Below are 17496 nucleotides of genomic sequence, written 5' to 3'. Positions count from 1 at the left end.
TGTTCAAAAAATAAGGTGACTTTATGGGTTTCTGAAAAAAATATTCATTTATTCCTCAATATCTGTGTTGTCCCCTTCAAAGTAATCCCCCGTAGATATAATACACTTGTGACAACGCTTTTTTCAATCATCGAAGAACCTATGATAATCATTTTGTGGTATAGCCTTGAATTCTTTCAGCGATGCAGTTTTTATCTCCTCAATCGTAGAAAATCGATGTGCTTTCATGTGTCTCTTCAGTTTTGGGAAAAGAAAAAAGTCACTGGGGGCCAAAACCGGTGAATATGGAGGCTGAGGCATGAATGTCGTGCTGTTTTTGGTCAGAAAATCTTTCACAGGCAACGATGAATGAGCAGGTGCGTTATCGTGATGCAAAAGCCACGAATAGTTTTTCCAAAGTGCCGGACGTTTTTTGCGTACGGCCTATCGCAAACGGCGCTTAACTTGAAGGTAATGCTCCTTATTGACCGTACGACCTTGTTGTAAGAATTCCTGATGCACTACGCCAGGGTAATCAAAGAAGACAATGAGCAAATCCTTCACATTTGACCGAACTTAACGTGCTTTTTTCGGTCTTGGAGACTCAGGATGTTTCCACTGAGACGATTGGGCTTTAGTTTCGACGTCATAACCATATACCCACCATTTATCCACAGTTATAACCCTTTTGAAAAAATCAGGATCATTATTGACTTCATTCAACATCTCCTGAGCGATGGATATGCGATGCATCTTTTGATTGAAATTAAGCAGGTTTGGAACAAATTTCGCTGACACACGTCTCATGCCCAAAACGTCCGAAAAGATAGCATGACATGAGCCAACCGATATGCCAACATCTTCAGGAACTTCTCTGATGGTAATTCGGCGATTTTTCAACACCATTTTTTCCACTGCTTGAACGTTTTCATCTGTTTTTGACGTGCTGGGACATCCAGGACGAGGTTCGTCGTCGACATCCTCTCGGCCTTCTTGGAACAGCTTGTATCACTTATACACATTTTTCTTACTCAGAGTAGACTCACCATATGCAACTGTCAACATTTCAAGAGGTTTAGAGCACTGGATTCCATTTTTCACCCAAAATTTAATGCAAACTCTTTGCTCCATTTTTTTCGAAAGAAGAAAATCGCCGAGCACACCAAAACCTTCTAAACTTTTACGCCTCTGCCAGAAAATTTAGTACATTATTTCGCAACTAGAATCTATGTATTTCGAGGAAATGCATTTAAATGAAAATGCCTAATCTCGATTTTTAGACAAAAAAAAGTACGCTAAATTCGGAAAGAGATTTTTTTTCTCCATAAACTAAAAATGGATTCCAAAGGGGAGGAAAACTTGCTCAAGTTGGAATCCGATTAAGCCCGAGTTGTTATTACACGGAAAAAAAATTGGTTAGAGGGGTTACCAGATACTGTAGAACAAATATTTTCCGCGTGTGCTGAACTTCCATCGGTTCGGAATTGAACTACGATAGTTCAGTTCTTCGTGGGCCTGCTTGATGCGGAAAGCGATCGCACGACGTACGAGTATCCTGTCAACATTGATTCTGCGGATACCGGAGCAGAGTTATCCAAAACAGGGAACACGTGCTGTTCGATGCTGGTCTATCAGGAGTTCGGAAGGAGCGTGACACAATTCGTTAACGCATCGAACTTCGCGTCTTCCGAACTGCTAGCATACCAGCATCGAACAGCACGTGCTCCCTGTCTTGGATTACTCTGCTCCTACATCCGTAGAATCAATTTTGACTGGATACTAGTACGTCGTGCGTTCGTTAACTGAATTAAGCGGGACTCCGAAGAATTGAACTACCGCAGTTCTATTTTCGAATCGATAGAAGTCCAGCACACGCGGAAAATATTTTTGATACTGTATCTGGACCCCCCTTCTACCCTGTTTTTTTCCGTGTATTTTTGAGAAGTTGAGAAATAATTCACCGTTTACGAGTAAATTCCTAAAAGGAATTCAAAATCAGGCACTATTTCAAAATGAAACATTCAAAATGGGATTATTTTGAAGTAGTAGCGTACAAAACTATAAACGTTTTAGAGATGAAACAAATTATTATCATGCATTTATTTTATCGTGAAGTATCAAGTGACATTCAAAGTGATTGTATAGGATTTTCTAAAATTGGTAATGATATTTATGCATAACCAAAAACGTCAGTATCAATCCAGGGAGACAATCAACATAAAAAGAAATAACCGATTACCATAAATAATTATTAAGGGGTTAGTACACAAATAACTTTTCAAAAAATCCAAAAAAAAATTTTCTCTTTTTTGGTCACTATATACATCTAAAAATAGGATAAAAACCAACATTTGTCTCAAAACGTGCTGAAAGTGTCGGAAAACCGAAATACGCCGCGAGGCCCCCCGAAGCGCTCGTAATGCACGGTGTGCATGAACCAACTTTTAATATAAGGTCGGGCTCCGTGAACTCGATCTGGCGTCGCGAGATCGAAAAAACGTGTCCTGAAAAACGAATTGATCAATTCCTTAGTACTTTTCCAGAAGTATTAGTACGAATTTTTTTAGCCATTTGGATCCGTTTTCAGCGACCCTGAAAACCCCCGAGTAGCAAACATCATGCAAATTGGATCAATTTTCATATATTTCGTCCGCCATATTGAATCCGCTATTTTGAATTTTTCAATTCTGAGGTTCGATTCGTTTTCAGCGACCCTGAGAACCCCCGAGTAGCAAACATGTAGCATATCGGATCAATTTTCATATATTTCGTCCGCCATATTGCATCTGCCATTTTAAATTTTGCAAGTTTGACGTCGGGTTCGTTTTCAGCGTCCCCGAAAACCCAAGATTACCGAGTTTTACTGTTCTAATCCCCATAAACTGCCCATAACTACATTTATTCTTTGTATCAGATATGATACGCTGTGCTTCGAAGGGTTAAATTTTGAACGCGTTTTTCTTTAAACAGTGTTTTTTAAGCTGGCGGCCACGATTCTGGCCGATCTACACTGCCGATTTGTCTTAAACTTGGAGGAAATTTTGATAAGGTGTATCGCTATCGTATGACCCTCGATCATAATTTTTCATTAACATTTATCAACTTTTTAAAACAATTTACGTTGCAAAAAACGGTCAAAAACACAAAAACTTCTACCATTAATTCATTTATCAATATTTCTTAATAATTGAGGTTCATCCGATACCCACGCATGTGCTTTTTAAGATTTTTTTTGGATTTTGTGTTTCGGATAAGGCAAAGTGGAGTTATCGTGGCCGCCGAATGAAAATCGATTTTTTTCGGGCTGGCGTATCTCCGCGGGAAGTCATGGAAAAAGATTAAAAAATTTTTTTTACATTAAAAAATATGTACTATAATTTGCTGAGAAACCCACTTTTATGCAATAAAGTCTACTACCAAAAAATAATTATTGAAAAAGGGTCTTTATTTGTGTACTAGCCCCTTAAAGAAAGTCCATCAACCATATGAGGTTCTTACTTCATACCAAAACCGATTTTTACTCTTTTCTGATTTTAAACCGTGAATTTAAAATTAGTATTTTCATTTACAAAATGTAGTTCATATTTTTTTAAATTATATTTAGGGAATGAATCTACAAAAGCGGAAATCGGAAATGTCTTTTACTTTCCATCATCGATTAGGATTTCTTTGACGTATTATAAGTTTAATCTCTTTTTGTCCTTTCTCTAAATTGCACCCGTGGTTTGAAATCTTTCTTGATTCTAAATTTCTACTTTCTTCCCTACTAGAACAACTATAATGCTTTGAATTTAGTTTTTAACCAGAGAAAATTGATTTCGCATAAACTCTTGTGCCATGTTCTTTTTTATACTAAATGGAGTTTCGCTTTCCTGACTCCTAATTTGTTAATATTATTTTCCTTTATGATTGAGTTTTCTGTCCATTTGTTACAAAAATTGAAGGATCCATTCTGGGAATTTATTTAATTCCAAGTATCAATGGATTCTCCTTCAAGATGGTTAATTTATCGATGTTTGATAGGATCGCGTTTGCCGACAGGGAAGCCTCATTGGATGAGGTCTCGAATGATAACGGTTTAATCCTGAAACGTTATATGTGACGTGCCCCGAAGAAAGCGGGCTTACTGTGTAAAGTGAGCTTTTTCAGGGTGAGCGGTTAAAGTCGACCCGAAGAGCCGGACTTTTAGGATAGAGGGAAGACTCACGAAATCTTCCCTCTCCACTTACCGTTACATTCTCACGGAAAGAGATGGGTGGGAGGTGTTTCACGGAATCTCGAGCCAAAGCCCGATTTTTCGGGTACATAACAACTCAATTATAAGCAATACTAACGCTCGGATTTTTTTTTCGATAGTTTCATTAAAAAGAGCAGCTCAAAAACTATCGCATACATTAAACAATTGCAAACTTCGTATAAATTTAAGTATGCTTAAATTAAGATTTTGAGATAGAGCCATTAAAAGAGAATCACTTTCAAATTTTAAATAACTTCTTTTTTAATTGATTCAATCTAACTTAAAGTGCAAAATTGGTTACTAGAAATCAATAATAGAGCATTGAAATGCAAGGGGAACAAGTTCATTCTGATTTATGAGAGCAGGCTTTTTATAAAATGTCAAACTGACCTGTACTTAAAAACTCTCCAGATTACATGATAGAAAAAATCGCAAGACGAAAAACACGTAAAAAGTGAACGGAAAAATTAAAGTTTCAATGTGAACAATAGGGTAGTACAAAAATGAATTGCAAAAGTTTTTTCACTGTAGAGGGCACGTTTCAGTGAAACCGAAACGTGCCAAGATTTTTAAGGATTTAAGAGGAGTGTCTACGAAATAAAACCATACAAATAACTTTCATTTCCAACCAATAATTCATTTCCAACCAGATAATAATCGTATTTTCTGATTGAAATGCAATATTTTGTCATTGTTTGGAGTAGTAGATTTTTCCAAAAACATTATGTAATTATTTAAACAATGAATTGTTGTTTTTTTTTTCAAAATTTCTACAAATTGAGCCTGAGATGTCTATTTTTTCAAATTCGTATCCTATGATACTTTTTGTTGAATAATTACATAATTTTGATACATTTCTTCTAATGTTTAACAAATTTATATTTGTTTATATAATTTTTATTTGCTCAAGAAGTTATATTTCGAAAAAAATGAAATAAAATAGAAGGAATACAAGTAATTACGATTTCAAAAGTATTTTAGGAAGCATGATGATTTGAAGAAATTAAATTTCTTTAAACAATTAATACAATTGTACGTGTTCTATTTTATTTCAATTCTTATCGAAAAAACTTCTTGAGTAAGTAAAGATGGCTTAAACAAATAGAAATTTATCAAACATTAAAAGAAACGTATCAAAGTTATATAATTATTCAACAAAACATAGCATACGATACTAATTTAGAAAGAAATTTAATATCTCTGGCTCAATTTTTAGAAATTTTGAAAATACTCAAAGAAAAATTATTTTAATAATTACATAATTTTTTCAGAAAAATTTACTACTCTTAACAGTGACAAACAATTACATTTCAATCAGAAAATACGATTTTTCCACATTTTTGAGACCAAATAATTGTTTAAATAATTTACATTTGTTTAAATAATTGAAATAAAGTTATTAGTATGGTTTTATTTCCTAGGCACCCCACTTAAACCCCTAAAAAACTTGGCACCTTTCGATGAAACCCTGGAACATGAGTTCAATTTTTTGAAAATCCAAAATTTCCCCATGTTAATTAAATGGGAGTTTAAAGTGCGAGGTTGCGCGTGTTAATCTTCGAATTCCGAAGAAAAAAATTATGGATTTTCTTTCTCCGTAAATGGAAACTTTTGGAGGTTGTCTTGCCCTGTAGCTCGAAAAGCGTTTTTTTTTACCACCCTAGTAGACACAGTAAATGCATTCGAATATTATTGTTATTATTTGAAAACTTATGAGAATAATGCCTAAATGTGATTCCTATTTCAAGAATTATCATCAAAATTATTATAGAATACATATTTAAAACCTTATGCACTATTTAAAGTGGTTACTGAACCGAGAATTTTTGAGACCGGGAAAAAACGGAAAATCAATTTATTTTCTGACATAGAATTTTCTATTCTCAGTCGTATTTTTTATCAATTTTTTTGTCGAAAAATCGTCCTTTGAAGACTTCTTGAAATTCTAATGTTCCAGACAACTAGAACTTAAAATTCTTAAAAGTCTGAAATGTACGATTTTTTTTCGAGAAATAATGAAAAAATCGACTCACTTCAGTAGGTTGTAAATAACTGAGAATTCTTTATCTCTATAAACTTATTTTGCTTTTCGCTTTACGCATACTTTTACGTACTTTAATTTTTCCCTGTAATATATTTTTGGTTAGAGTGCAATAGAATGAACATTATAAAAACAGTCATGCCCCTCTCTCGGCAAATATTGGTGCAAACGACAAAAAATTTTACCCATAAGCACTTTCTAATAAGATTGTACTTTGCCTAAGTTTAGGTAAAAATCATGTTTAAATTGGAGCAGTTGTGGTTTAACGCTATTTCACAAAATTGGACAGTTTTCATGATTTAAATTTAATTAATGTTTTTAGTGAACTCTGATTCGGTGGACTCGAAAATTACCTCAAAAATGGTCTGTAACGTAAGAATCTTTAAGTAAAGATGAAGCCTAAACTTTATACTTCCACTTTGAAAATGGCTATTTTATCATCTTACTAAGTTAGAATAATGAATAAAATCAAAATATTCATTTATTCTCAGTACTTATATTCCTTTCAGAGCATTGTCCATCAAGAACGAACCTCTTCTCTGTAATAAATGAGATGATTAAATCTTAACTTATTTCTTAAGTAAAATTAGAAAGTTTAAGCTGCATTTTAAGCCCTTCGCGAAGTCTCTAGGTCATCAAGTTTAGTTACTATGAGCTTTTAAAAATGAAAAAATTAGCGTTTCAAGATATTCAACCTCAATCAGTTCAAATTTTTCACATGGGATATAACTTTTAAAGGCATATTTGTTTTCATCACATTCGAAGTCACTTAAAACACTAATCACGGTTCAATAATCAAAATCACTAGAGAATGGTATAGCGATCCATACGCAACTTTTGTAATTCTAACAATTGCGCCTGAATTTATTTCTAGGTCGTGATCATTCAGTACGGTAAGATGGCATTCAGCACTAAAGCTCTAACTCTAGAACAGTGGATGTGGTGCCTGTTCTTCGGAATTGGTACTCTACTGTGGGGCCAACTAGTTACGACGGTGCCTACACGCAAGATACCTAAAATTCTTTCGTAAGTGATTACTGTAATTATTTAGAATTCAATTTAATACGAATCGTATATTAAGCCTTCCGTATCATGAAATTAAAAAAAAAATAGTTTCATGCTTAAAATCATTAATGTCATTCAATGAAAAAGAGTCCACAAATTATTGAAGACGAATTTTCGGACCACCGAAACTACCCATTATGATCCAATATTAACCTGATAATTTCAAAAGTTAAGGAAGGACCTTATAAAAATGGCTGCTTCCAGACTAGTCGGATTATTATAGACTAGTAGCATTACTAGTCTGGAAGAAGTCGTTTTTATAAGTTTCTTCCTCATCTTTTGAAATTAAGTTTTCTCAGACGTAAAAACAGAAAATTTCATTCCTTCGGTAACCAGATAATTCTGTGACTATCGTTACAATTGAAGTTTAAAACTTAATTCTCTGATTCTATCCACATTTAATCAGCAAATTGCAGGTCTTGCTAAGATCTAAAGATCCTCAAAGGACCGTTAAGAAAAAAGCGTGTATAGCCTAACCAGAACCGCGAATTACAAGAACCAATTACAAATCTAGCATTACACCAGATCTCCCTTGTAATTTTTTGTTTGTGCCCTAACCGGAACTGAACATTTTTTTCTTAACTCTCCCTTCATTGTCTGAATGGACACATGGAAAACAAAAATGCAGGGTATACAAAAATCAAAAGACTTCTTAAGGATGTGATATTTTTTTGTGTCTTACAAAATGGTCAATGTCCTAAAGGCGGTTTTAAAACGCTCTAATGAGGTCTTTAGATTTTTGGTTTCTACGGGCTCTGATTTTGATTTTTTTTTTATATTCTTTTTCAGACTCTCAATCTTATACTGATATAGTCGCGCCTGCTTGCTTCGGGATTACCGTGCATTTCTCCGCTATGACTAAGCCTCTATGTACCAAGGCAGTTCTTGAGGCACCGTTATCAGTCGAAACGTCGACGTTGGAAGTATTGCCTATTCTTGCGAAATCCTTTTTCTGGCTTCCACAGTTCACATTGCCTGTTTCTTGTCTTGTGAGGAGTGAGAATGATCCTCGATAGGTTTCTTGATGTCCATGACACTCTTATTTTGTAGTTCCTTTACTACTGTCGTCTTTATGGATGGTTTAGTCGCGTGAGGCTTGATTAGAACCTCTCTTTCCTCGAGCACCCCAAAAGAAGGTTCCAGGAATACTTCAAGTGTCTGTTGCTCCTATGTTGTTAAGTGAGTTCTATCCTAAGAGATCAGGCTTAACGTAGAGGAAGGTTAGCTGATCCCTGGATTTACTTTCTTGTACGTCTTTCCGGATAACTGCCATATCCCTTGATCGTTACTTCCTCCTGGCTACATCAGTAACAGTAATCTTTTCTTCGAGCCTGTACATAGCCTATTTGGAGCTAATCTTTTAGGCGGTAGTTCCAGCCTTCTACTTCCTGGGGGTTCCACTGCTTCTTCGTGATGTTCCCATTATCATCGTCGCGACCATTACTTTGATTAACTAAGTAAGTTCTGTTACTTCCGTCGTGATTGGGTTTTCAACCGTGGTGTACCTGACCGCCGTTAAAAGTAGATGTAACTTTTTCGTATTTATATCGAATTAAATCAGAATCTTGTCATTTTTACTTTGGAATTATACGAAGATGTCACATCCTAATCTAGTTATTCATGATTTGAGATTTTATTTATAGAAAAATCAACTTTTTTTTGGTGGACTTGTGTGACCAGAAATTCCCTAGGATTTTCCCTACATTTAGCATCTAGAGACAAATTGGAACAAACCCAAAAAATGTGCGTTCATATTAAGTTTTAGCACGCAAATCTGCAAAGTATATGGCATTTTTGTTATTTTTTCCCGTACAAATCTATATAATATGAGAAAGACCTTCAATTTCCCTAGAATTACTCAAGCTAGGGGAAACGAAAAGCACACTATAGAATTTCTGTGTACAAATTAAGTCTATAAGTCGCGGCAATTAAGAATATAACATCCATCTGTCTATTTTCGCACATACTGGTATTATCAAAATAACGTCCAGAATATCCCTAGGTTTTTGCCTATTTTCTGTATCTAGGAGAAAACTGAAACGTGCACGAGAAGTTCTGAGCCCAGATTTGGTTTCAGCGGCTCAAAATCCATAAGGGTAGCCTAGTCACTTGTTTCTCGCAGACAAATTTTTGTTATGCCCTGTGTGGCCAGAAAATCCCCAGGCCTTGCCCTACTTTTCGCATCTAGGGAGGAAACGGTAAAATCTCGAAAAATTTTGTGGCAAAATTGATATCGAGAGCGCTAAACTACAGAGGAAATAGAATTTTTTTTTGTAAGTCAGTATAACATGCGCAAGACATTCAATTTCCGTAGATTTATCCTAGCTATGGGAAACGGTAAACACACTAGGGAATTTTCGTGCATAAATTGGATCTTAAGGAGTCGCAACACATAAGGATATGACACCAGTACGCTTATTTTTTTGTATACTTGTATTATCAAACTAATGTCGAGAGCAGACCTAGTTTCCCCCCTATTTTCTGCATATAGAGGAAAACTGAGACGTGTAGAACAAATTCTGAGGCCAGGTTTGAATTCAGCAGCTCAAAATTCATAAGGGTAACCTACTTGTCCCGTGCAGTCAAATTTTTTGTATGGTCTGTGTGATGAGAAAAGCCCTAGGCTTTTCCCTACTTTTCGAATATAGGGGTAAACTGAGACGTGTAGGACAAATTCTGAGGCCATACTCGGATTCAGCGGCTCAAAATCCATAAGGGTAGCCTAGTCATTTGTCTCGTGCAGACAACTCTTTTTTGTGGGCCTGTGTTATTAGGCAATTTCATGGGGTAATTAGGGAGTGAAAACTAAAATATAAGTGAGTAGATTTAGGTAATTTCCGTGAATTATAGGTCTATGTGTATTCTAAAAATAGATTGACAAGCTAAGAAAAATAAATAAGTTGGAGAAAGAATGAAAATATTGGGTAGAAAAGAAAATTATTTCAAAATATAACATCCAGCATTTCAAGCACATAACTTGGTTCAAGAATCACAGTTAAAGCGCAATTTTTGACAAGAATTATATTGCCTTATCATTAACTAAGAAATGTCGTTTTTTAATATAATGTTGGCAACCGTGTATGTATGGATAGTCTGGCATATGCACTTATGGACATTCAGAGATTATGTTCGTGATTTGCGAAGTCAGTGGAACATTCTATTTATTCAATATTTGACTTTTATGGGGTTGAAAACTCTCTCCTGATTTGTAATTAAGATACCTTTCGTTTCTGGAAACAAGGCGTTCTATTGCGCTTCTAATTCCTGAATAGTTTCTGCTCTGGTATTCAAGCTATCCTCAGAGGATAACTTCAAAGGCGTGTAATCGAGATTGGCTTCGTAAATGGTTTTGTAAACCGCAACATCTCGCTGGCTATTGAAATAGTCCCGCAATTGTATAACTTGTGACTCCCACAGTTACTTGAGATCGTCACCGTCCTAACTTCTCTATCAGTGCATCAGAACGTTGGATTTTTCGGCCTTCACCATTTTCCCACCTCAGAGCAACACATGCAAACTTAGCATGTCGGTGAATTGGCTCCGTTAAGTGTTACGTAGATCAGCCTCATGTAAAGTCGAAAATGCACGAGTACGAACCCGAGCTTACCCAACTTCATGGTTCGGTTTCGGTGACTATTAGGAGGTTAGAATTGATTTTTGTTTACACAAATGGACACCTAAAAGAAAGACATCAAATACATGTAATGAAGTCTTAAAATATTTAATGATCATGTTTTTTAGGAATTCTTTCGGAATGTTTTAAACGATCCGATTCTACAAGGAATACATTAGAAGACACTGGAAGCTTATAAAGTTCAAATATATTGAATACTGTATTTGGGGTTTTAAGATTAGATTACTAATACCTATCACTTGCAAGTGTGATGACAGTGCTCTGCTCCACGTTGAAAAACCTGCTAAAACATACCTGAAACGCTGAAATGAGAGGTCCTACCCCACCGGCCGTATTCTCCAGTCTTGTGCCATTCGACTACGTCGATTCGTGGATAGCTTCAAAAGACGAGTCGTTTTTCCGATGTGGTATCCGCATTATGCTGCCAGAAAAGTGGCAGAAACTAGTGGCTAGCGACGGACAATACTTTAAATGATCAACTGGTAACCACTTCTCTATAGTATACCCGCAATGTAATACAAAAATCCCATAAAATGATTGCACGCTAATTGGCAAAACTTAGGGGGTAATTATGAGGTTAGAAGTTAGTTAAAGATGGATGCATCATTTTTTAGATCTTCATTTTATGGATTGCCTTCAAATTGCGGTTGAGTAGACAATCAATGCAAATGATTGATGAACATTTCTATACCCTTTTGGGGTCCCTGAATCAAAATCCGAGATTGGTTTAACTCGGTCAGGTCGAATTTTGTTCCTAACCTCAAAGAAATGATGAAAGTTGTAACATGGTTATATGTTTTTAGGGTCTCTGAGTCCAAATTTAAAGGCCATTTGACTCGGCGAGGTACATTCCATTCATAATCTTGACAAAAATGAATTTAAACACCAAAACACCCTCACGCCCACCTGCAAGGCAACGTGCCTTCGCTGGCTTCGTTACCTCAACAAATCTGAGAACGAATAATTCTACACATCCCCTTTCGGGGCAGTTATCATCGTCACAGTATCTGTCAAGGCAGTAGAATTTTGTGCTACAGACTGATAGCCATGCTCAAAGAATGACTAACAAGTCATATGTACCGGGCGCTGAATACAAACAATTTATGTCGAGAATAGTTTGCGGTGTTTTAATTTTTTTTAGGTTATGAATGGAATGGAACCTCGTCGATTCAAATGACCTTCAAATTTGGACTCAGCAAGCTTGAAAAAATATAACCGTCTTGCTTTCTGGGTGTTCCCATGAATGTTCCAACTTTCATAATTTTTTTGAGGTTAAGAATGAAATGTGACCTGACCGAGTAAAACCAACCCCGGATTCGGATTCAGCGACTACAAAAAGGTATAGAAATGTTTATCTCGTCTGGTGGACAAGACCTTTTTTTCGCATGCCTTTGTAATCAGCACCTATCTACAACGTCTTGATGCAAAACTTGCTTCCTGCCATTTATGGGGTTGAAAACTCTCTCCTGATTTGTAATTAAGATACCTTTCGTTTCTGGAAACAGGGCGTTCTATTGCGCTTCTGCTTCCTGAATAGTTTCTGCTCTGGCATTCAAGCTATCCTCAGTGGATAACTTCAAAGGCGTGTAATCGAGATTGGCTTCGTAAATGGTTTTGTAAACCGCAACATCTCGCTGGCTATTGAAATAGTCCCACAATTGTATAACTTGTGACTCCCACAGTTACTTGATATCGTTACCGCCCTAACTTCTCTATCAGTGCCTCAGAACGTTTAATTTTTCGGCCTTCACCATTTTCCCACCTCGGAGCAACACATGCAAACTTAGCATGTCGGTGAATTGGCTCCGTTAAGTGTTACGTAGATCAGCCTCCTGTAAAGTCGAAAATGCACGAGTACGAACCCGAGCTCACCCAACTTCATGGTTCGGTTTCGGTGACTATTAGGAGGTTAGAATTGATTTTTGTTTACACAAATGGACACCTAAAAGAAAGACATCAAATACATGTAATGAAGTCTTGAAATATTTAATGATCATGTTTTTTTAGGAATTCTTACGGAATGCTTTAAACGATCCGATTCTACAAGGAATACATTAGAAGACACTGGAAGCTTATAAAGTTCAAATATATTGAATACTGTATTTGGGATTTTAAGATTAGGTTACTAATACCTATCACTTTCAAGTGGTTTTATTTTTCAATTGATTTTAAATATTGTACAGTTAAAATAATAATAAATTATAATTATTTTTCATTTATTAAATTAATCAAAATTTTACTGCAAACGTACCTATGATAATTAACTTTATTGTTATGCTATTTTAGGCTATATCAACAAATTTCAGGATTTTGAGAAAAGAAGACAAAAAGTTATTAACTTGACTTCATATGCGTTCTCAATATATGAAAACTTTACAAAGCCTTTAAGGCCATGTGACGGGAGGGTCACGTGACCAAACCTGGTCTTCAATTTTTCTTTCCCAACTTACGTCTAAACGAAATGAGGTATCGCTCTGAAAGTTTGGGAAATGAAAGAGGAGGTAATAGAGTCCATTCCTCTGTTTAGTTTCGGTAGAAATTTTGAGAAAAAATTTTTTTTGAAGAAAATACCAGTGGAAGTTTTCTTTCCCAACTTACGTCCACACGGAATGAGATATGGTGTTAAAAATTTGGCACGATAAATAGAAGGCATGCAAGAATGTGCCTCTGGTCCTAAATAATTAGAGTAGAGAAAAAAGCTGATTTTTAATTACTGTTTTGGAGAAATACCGACCTTGTTGTCGTCAAACCCTACAAGCAATTTGCAATGTCAATGGGCTAGTTTTGAGGTTCAAATTTATCAAAGTGGGCCAAAACAACCAAAATCCCTCACGAACATTTTTCACAAATAATGAAAAAACTAATGTTTGCACTTGAAATGTAAATAAACATATTTGGTCTGACATACGTATCAGTCTGGTATCAGCTGTGTCAAAGCAGCACTAGCGCAGCGAGTGGACAACTTCGAACTTCAAGAGGTTTTTGGGTAAAACAGATTTCATGATTATCGTCAGAGAAAGTTAAAAGTCAAACTCCGGCTGTAAAACCTAAATGTGTCCATCGATAATCATTATTTGCATAAATAAACTTTTTTCCTCCTTCAACTCTTTGCAAGGCGACAAACGATCCTTGAATATTTATTAACATTTCACAAAAAAATTTCTGCGTTATTTAAACTTTTATTTTTCAATATGGGTGAAAAAATATTGATCTTAGGGCTGACTTGATCAGCTGTTATACTCATCACATGGCCTTAAGGTCTTAAAATACTTATCACAACAGTACAAAATTTAATTTGTAAAATTTTATTTTGGTTGGAAAATAATTTTAATTGGACATTAATTGTAAATCATTCTAAAATAAACTTAACAAATTTTATTTTATAAAGCAATATCTCATAAATTTCAAAAGGACAAAACAATTTTAAAGGTAAGTCTTTGTAACATGGTACAAAAACCGTCGTAAAATTGAAAATAAAAACTGTACTCTGTATAAATTAATTTGAAAAATGAACAATTTCAATACTTTTATAAATATTCAGAAATTCTATTTGAATATTATAAAAATTTATTTTTATTTAAAAAATTCTGATAAACAGTTGGTCATTTTTGAAATTTTACGTCATTTTTGTACTATGTTCGACCTTAAGGCAGTAGTGGTTAAACAAGACATCTTGCAAATGAGTATTTGGGACCAAATTTTCCCTCGCTGATAGCATAGATTTCAAGAATGAAATTATAAAAATATCTCAATTAGATATCAAAATACTATGGAGACTTGCCTTTCAAATGATGTCAAAAACGTTTTTAAATGTTAGCAAACAGCTGTATAGATATGGCATTAATCTTTTGCATCATTTGGCGAAAAAGATCTTTTGTACGCAAATGGGAAAATGAAATGTTTTAAATTAATTATGTAGCGGGTGCTATTCTGAAAAATTGCACCCGCTTCCAGCGAAATCGCGGTAAAATTTCAGCCACAACCACGTCTCACAACCGTGAGCTAGGTGGTTACAGTCTGTAAAGGAATCCATATCGGTTTTCTCGGAGGTGCCAAGTTTTCACTCGCTAACGGCCTAAAAAGCATCCCTGCGTGTCAAGAATATGCTAAAATACTTGCGGGAAAAATGCAGAAGGCGGTAGTCCGGGTACAATCGTTGCAACTCCCTTATAAGGTCTCGATACCTCTCTTTCTTTTCATTCTCCTTGGTTATGATGTTTTTTTCAGCTGGTGCCGAAAATTCGATAACGAACATGATTCGCTTCTCGAAGTCAAGAAGAACCATGTCAGGCCTCAAGTGAGCAACAGAAACAATTGTCGAGAATATAAAGTTCCAGTATATGCGGCTTTTCCCATTCTCGACAATTGACTCAATTTCCCTAGGAGCATTTAGAGGAGCGATATTAAGGTTAATGCCGTAGGGGTGACAGAGATGGTAATAAAGCACTCTTTTTGCCGCATTGAGCCTTTGAATGTAGGTCATTCCCGCGTGAGTTGGACAACTAAATAGTATGTGAGCTAAATGCTCGGGGTGTGCATGGCACGCCCTGCAGCTATCATCGGGAATGTCTTGGCTCAAAATGTGGCGACGGTATGTTAAAGTGGAAATGACACCGTCTTGGCATGCAAAAATGAAACCTTCCGTACCAGACTTCAATCCAGGCGATTTAAGGAAAGCAAACGTTAGCTCACAAGACATTGACTGATCCTTCACATTTCTGTGAAAGATACCGTGCATACTCTTATCGAAGAGCTGTTCACGAAAGTTTTTCTCTTGTGCTTTCTTAATCTAGGATTTCAGGAGTGAGTACTCGAGATAGATTAGATTTGATGCATTTTGCTCACCCCTAGTACTGAAGTCAAGTCCGAGTGTCTCAGCAGCCTCCTCCGCTGCTTTGTACAGAAACGCTCCTTTGCCCACTTCTTCGTGATTCCTGACCATTTTAAGAAGAGGGTCTCTTCCATTTGCAACTCTATGTGCTGTACCCAGAATAATCCTGTTGTGAAGACATTCAAGACTCAATATTCGGCGACCCCCTTGACGCCGTGAAATGTACAGTCGCGAAACGGAAGACTTAAGATGCATGCTTTTGTTCATGTGCACAACCTTTTTTGTTCCGATATCAAGGGATTTGAGCTCGTTCTTCGTGCATGGAACTACTCGAAATGAATAGAGTACTACCGGGACGGCAAGCATGTTCCTTGCAGATACTTTGTTCCTCGCCGACAGTTCGGAAGACCAAATCTGTCGGATGAGACGTTTGTATCTGCTTCGGAGAGTATCCTTTATAGATGTCACATCCTGAATGCGGCTCTTTGGCACGCCCAGGTATGTATAAGTCTCTCCAGCGCAAAGGTGTCGTATAGCGCTTCTATCAAAGAGCTCAGGATCTTCAGAGATGCCATTAAGTTTTCCTCGCTTCAAATGAACCTTGGCGCATTTGTCTAACCCAAAATCAATTCCAATTTCCTTAGTATATCGCTCGACAATCCCTAGAGTTAGACGTAGTTGCTCTTTGTTCTTAGCATAGATCTTAAGATCGTCCATATAAAATACATGAGTGACCTTGTACTTTCTATCTGCAGGTTTGCCGCACAAGTACCCGTCGGAATGGAGAAGTGCTAGCGATAGTGGCAATAATGTAAGGCAAAAGAAGAGTGGGCTGAGGAGTGTCGCCCTGAAAGACACCTCTCTGTAAGGTGACCTTGTTAGTTGTTACACGATTTTTTCCAGATGAGATAGTAAATCTGGTTTTCCAAAGCCGCATCAGTCTCTCTATACACCGAACTATTTGCGGATGAACCTTTAAGATTTCCAAAAGACAGATGATAACTCTATGGGAGGTCGAATCGAAAGCTTTCCGATAATCAAACCAGGCCATCGATTGGTCACGTTGGTAGAATGCTGCATCTTTACAGACACATCTATCGATGAGCAGGTTCTCTCGACATCCAGCTACACCTTTCTTTGAGCCTCGTTCATATATTTCTTGCCAAACGGGTTCAATTGCCCGAACAATCCTATCATTTAGGATAGCTGTAAATATTTTATAAAGTGTGTTCAGACAAGTTATTGGCCTCTAATTCTTCGGGTCAGCTAAGTTGCCTATTTTCGGCAGGAGTATTGTGCGCCCTTCGACTAACCACTCCGGAATCGGCTCTTCCCACTTCAAATATGAGGTGAAAATACGAGCCAAATGCTGATGGGTTGAAGAAAACTTTTTCCACCAGAAGGTTTTGATACAATCTGTTCCCGGTGCGGAATAGTTCTTCATCCCTCTTAATACTTTTTTCACCTCCTCGGTAGTGATAGGTGGGCATTCTTTATCAGGTGTTATGAGGGCAACACATAACTCCTTGAAGCTATTTATATTTTCTGAGTCTTCGTCCAGTCTATGCTAAACTTCGTAGACTTCTCTCCAAAATACTTCTACTTCATCTGGTTTGGGTGGGTGTTCGACAGTAACTGGAGGGTCTTGGAAGATTCGAGATGGGTCAGAGAGAAACTGTTGATTTTCTCTGACCCACCTCTCCCTCCGC

At 36.5% G+C, this 17496-nt stretch overlaps 1 protein-coding gene across 22 annotated transcripts in view; it reads left to right on the top strand.

Annotated features, from left to right (window-relative positions):
- LOC117170201 (plasma membrane calcium-transporting ATPase 3) overlaps positions 1–17496 on the top strand; it is a 1035667-nt gene that overhangs the window by 568098 nt on the left and 450073 nt on the right. For all 22 annotated transcript variants that reach the window (XR_004466737.1, XR_004466741.1, XR_004466738.1 and 19 more), the window contains one exon: positions 7132–7283. Coding sequence is in view for 17 of the 22 variants with exons in the window: in XM_033356800.1 (XP_033212691.1) it covers positions 7132–7283 (152 nt within the window). In the remaining 5 variants the exon portion in view is untranslated. The remainder of the gene's footprint in view (positions 1–7131; positions 7284–17496) is intronic.

This window comes from Belonocnema kinseyi, chromosome 3, assembly GCF_010883055.1.
Source record: "Belonocnema kinseyi isolate 2016_QV_RU_SX_M_011 chromosome 3, B_treatae_v1, whole genome shotgun sequence".
In the NCBI taxonomy this organism is placed as follows: Eukaryota; Metazoa; Arthropoda; class Insecta; order Hymenoptera; family Cynipidae; genus Belonocnema; species Belonocnema kinseyi.
The sequence above is the reverse complement of the archived record's forward strand: the minus strand, read 5'-3'. Positions and strand labels throughout refer to the sequence as shown.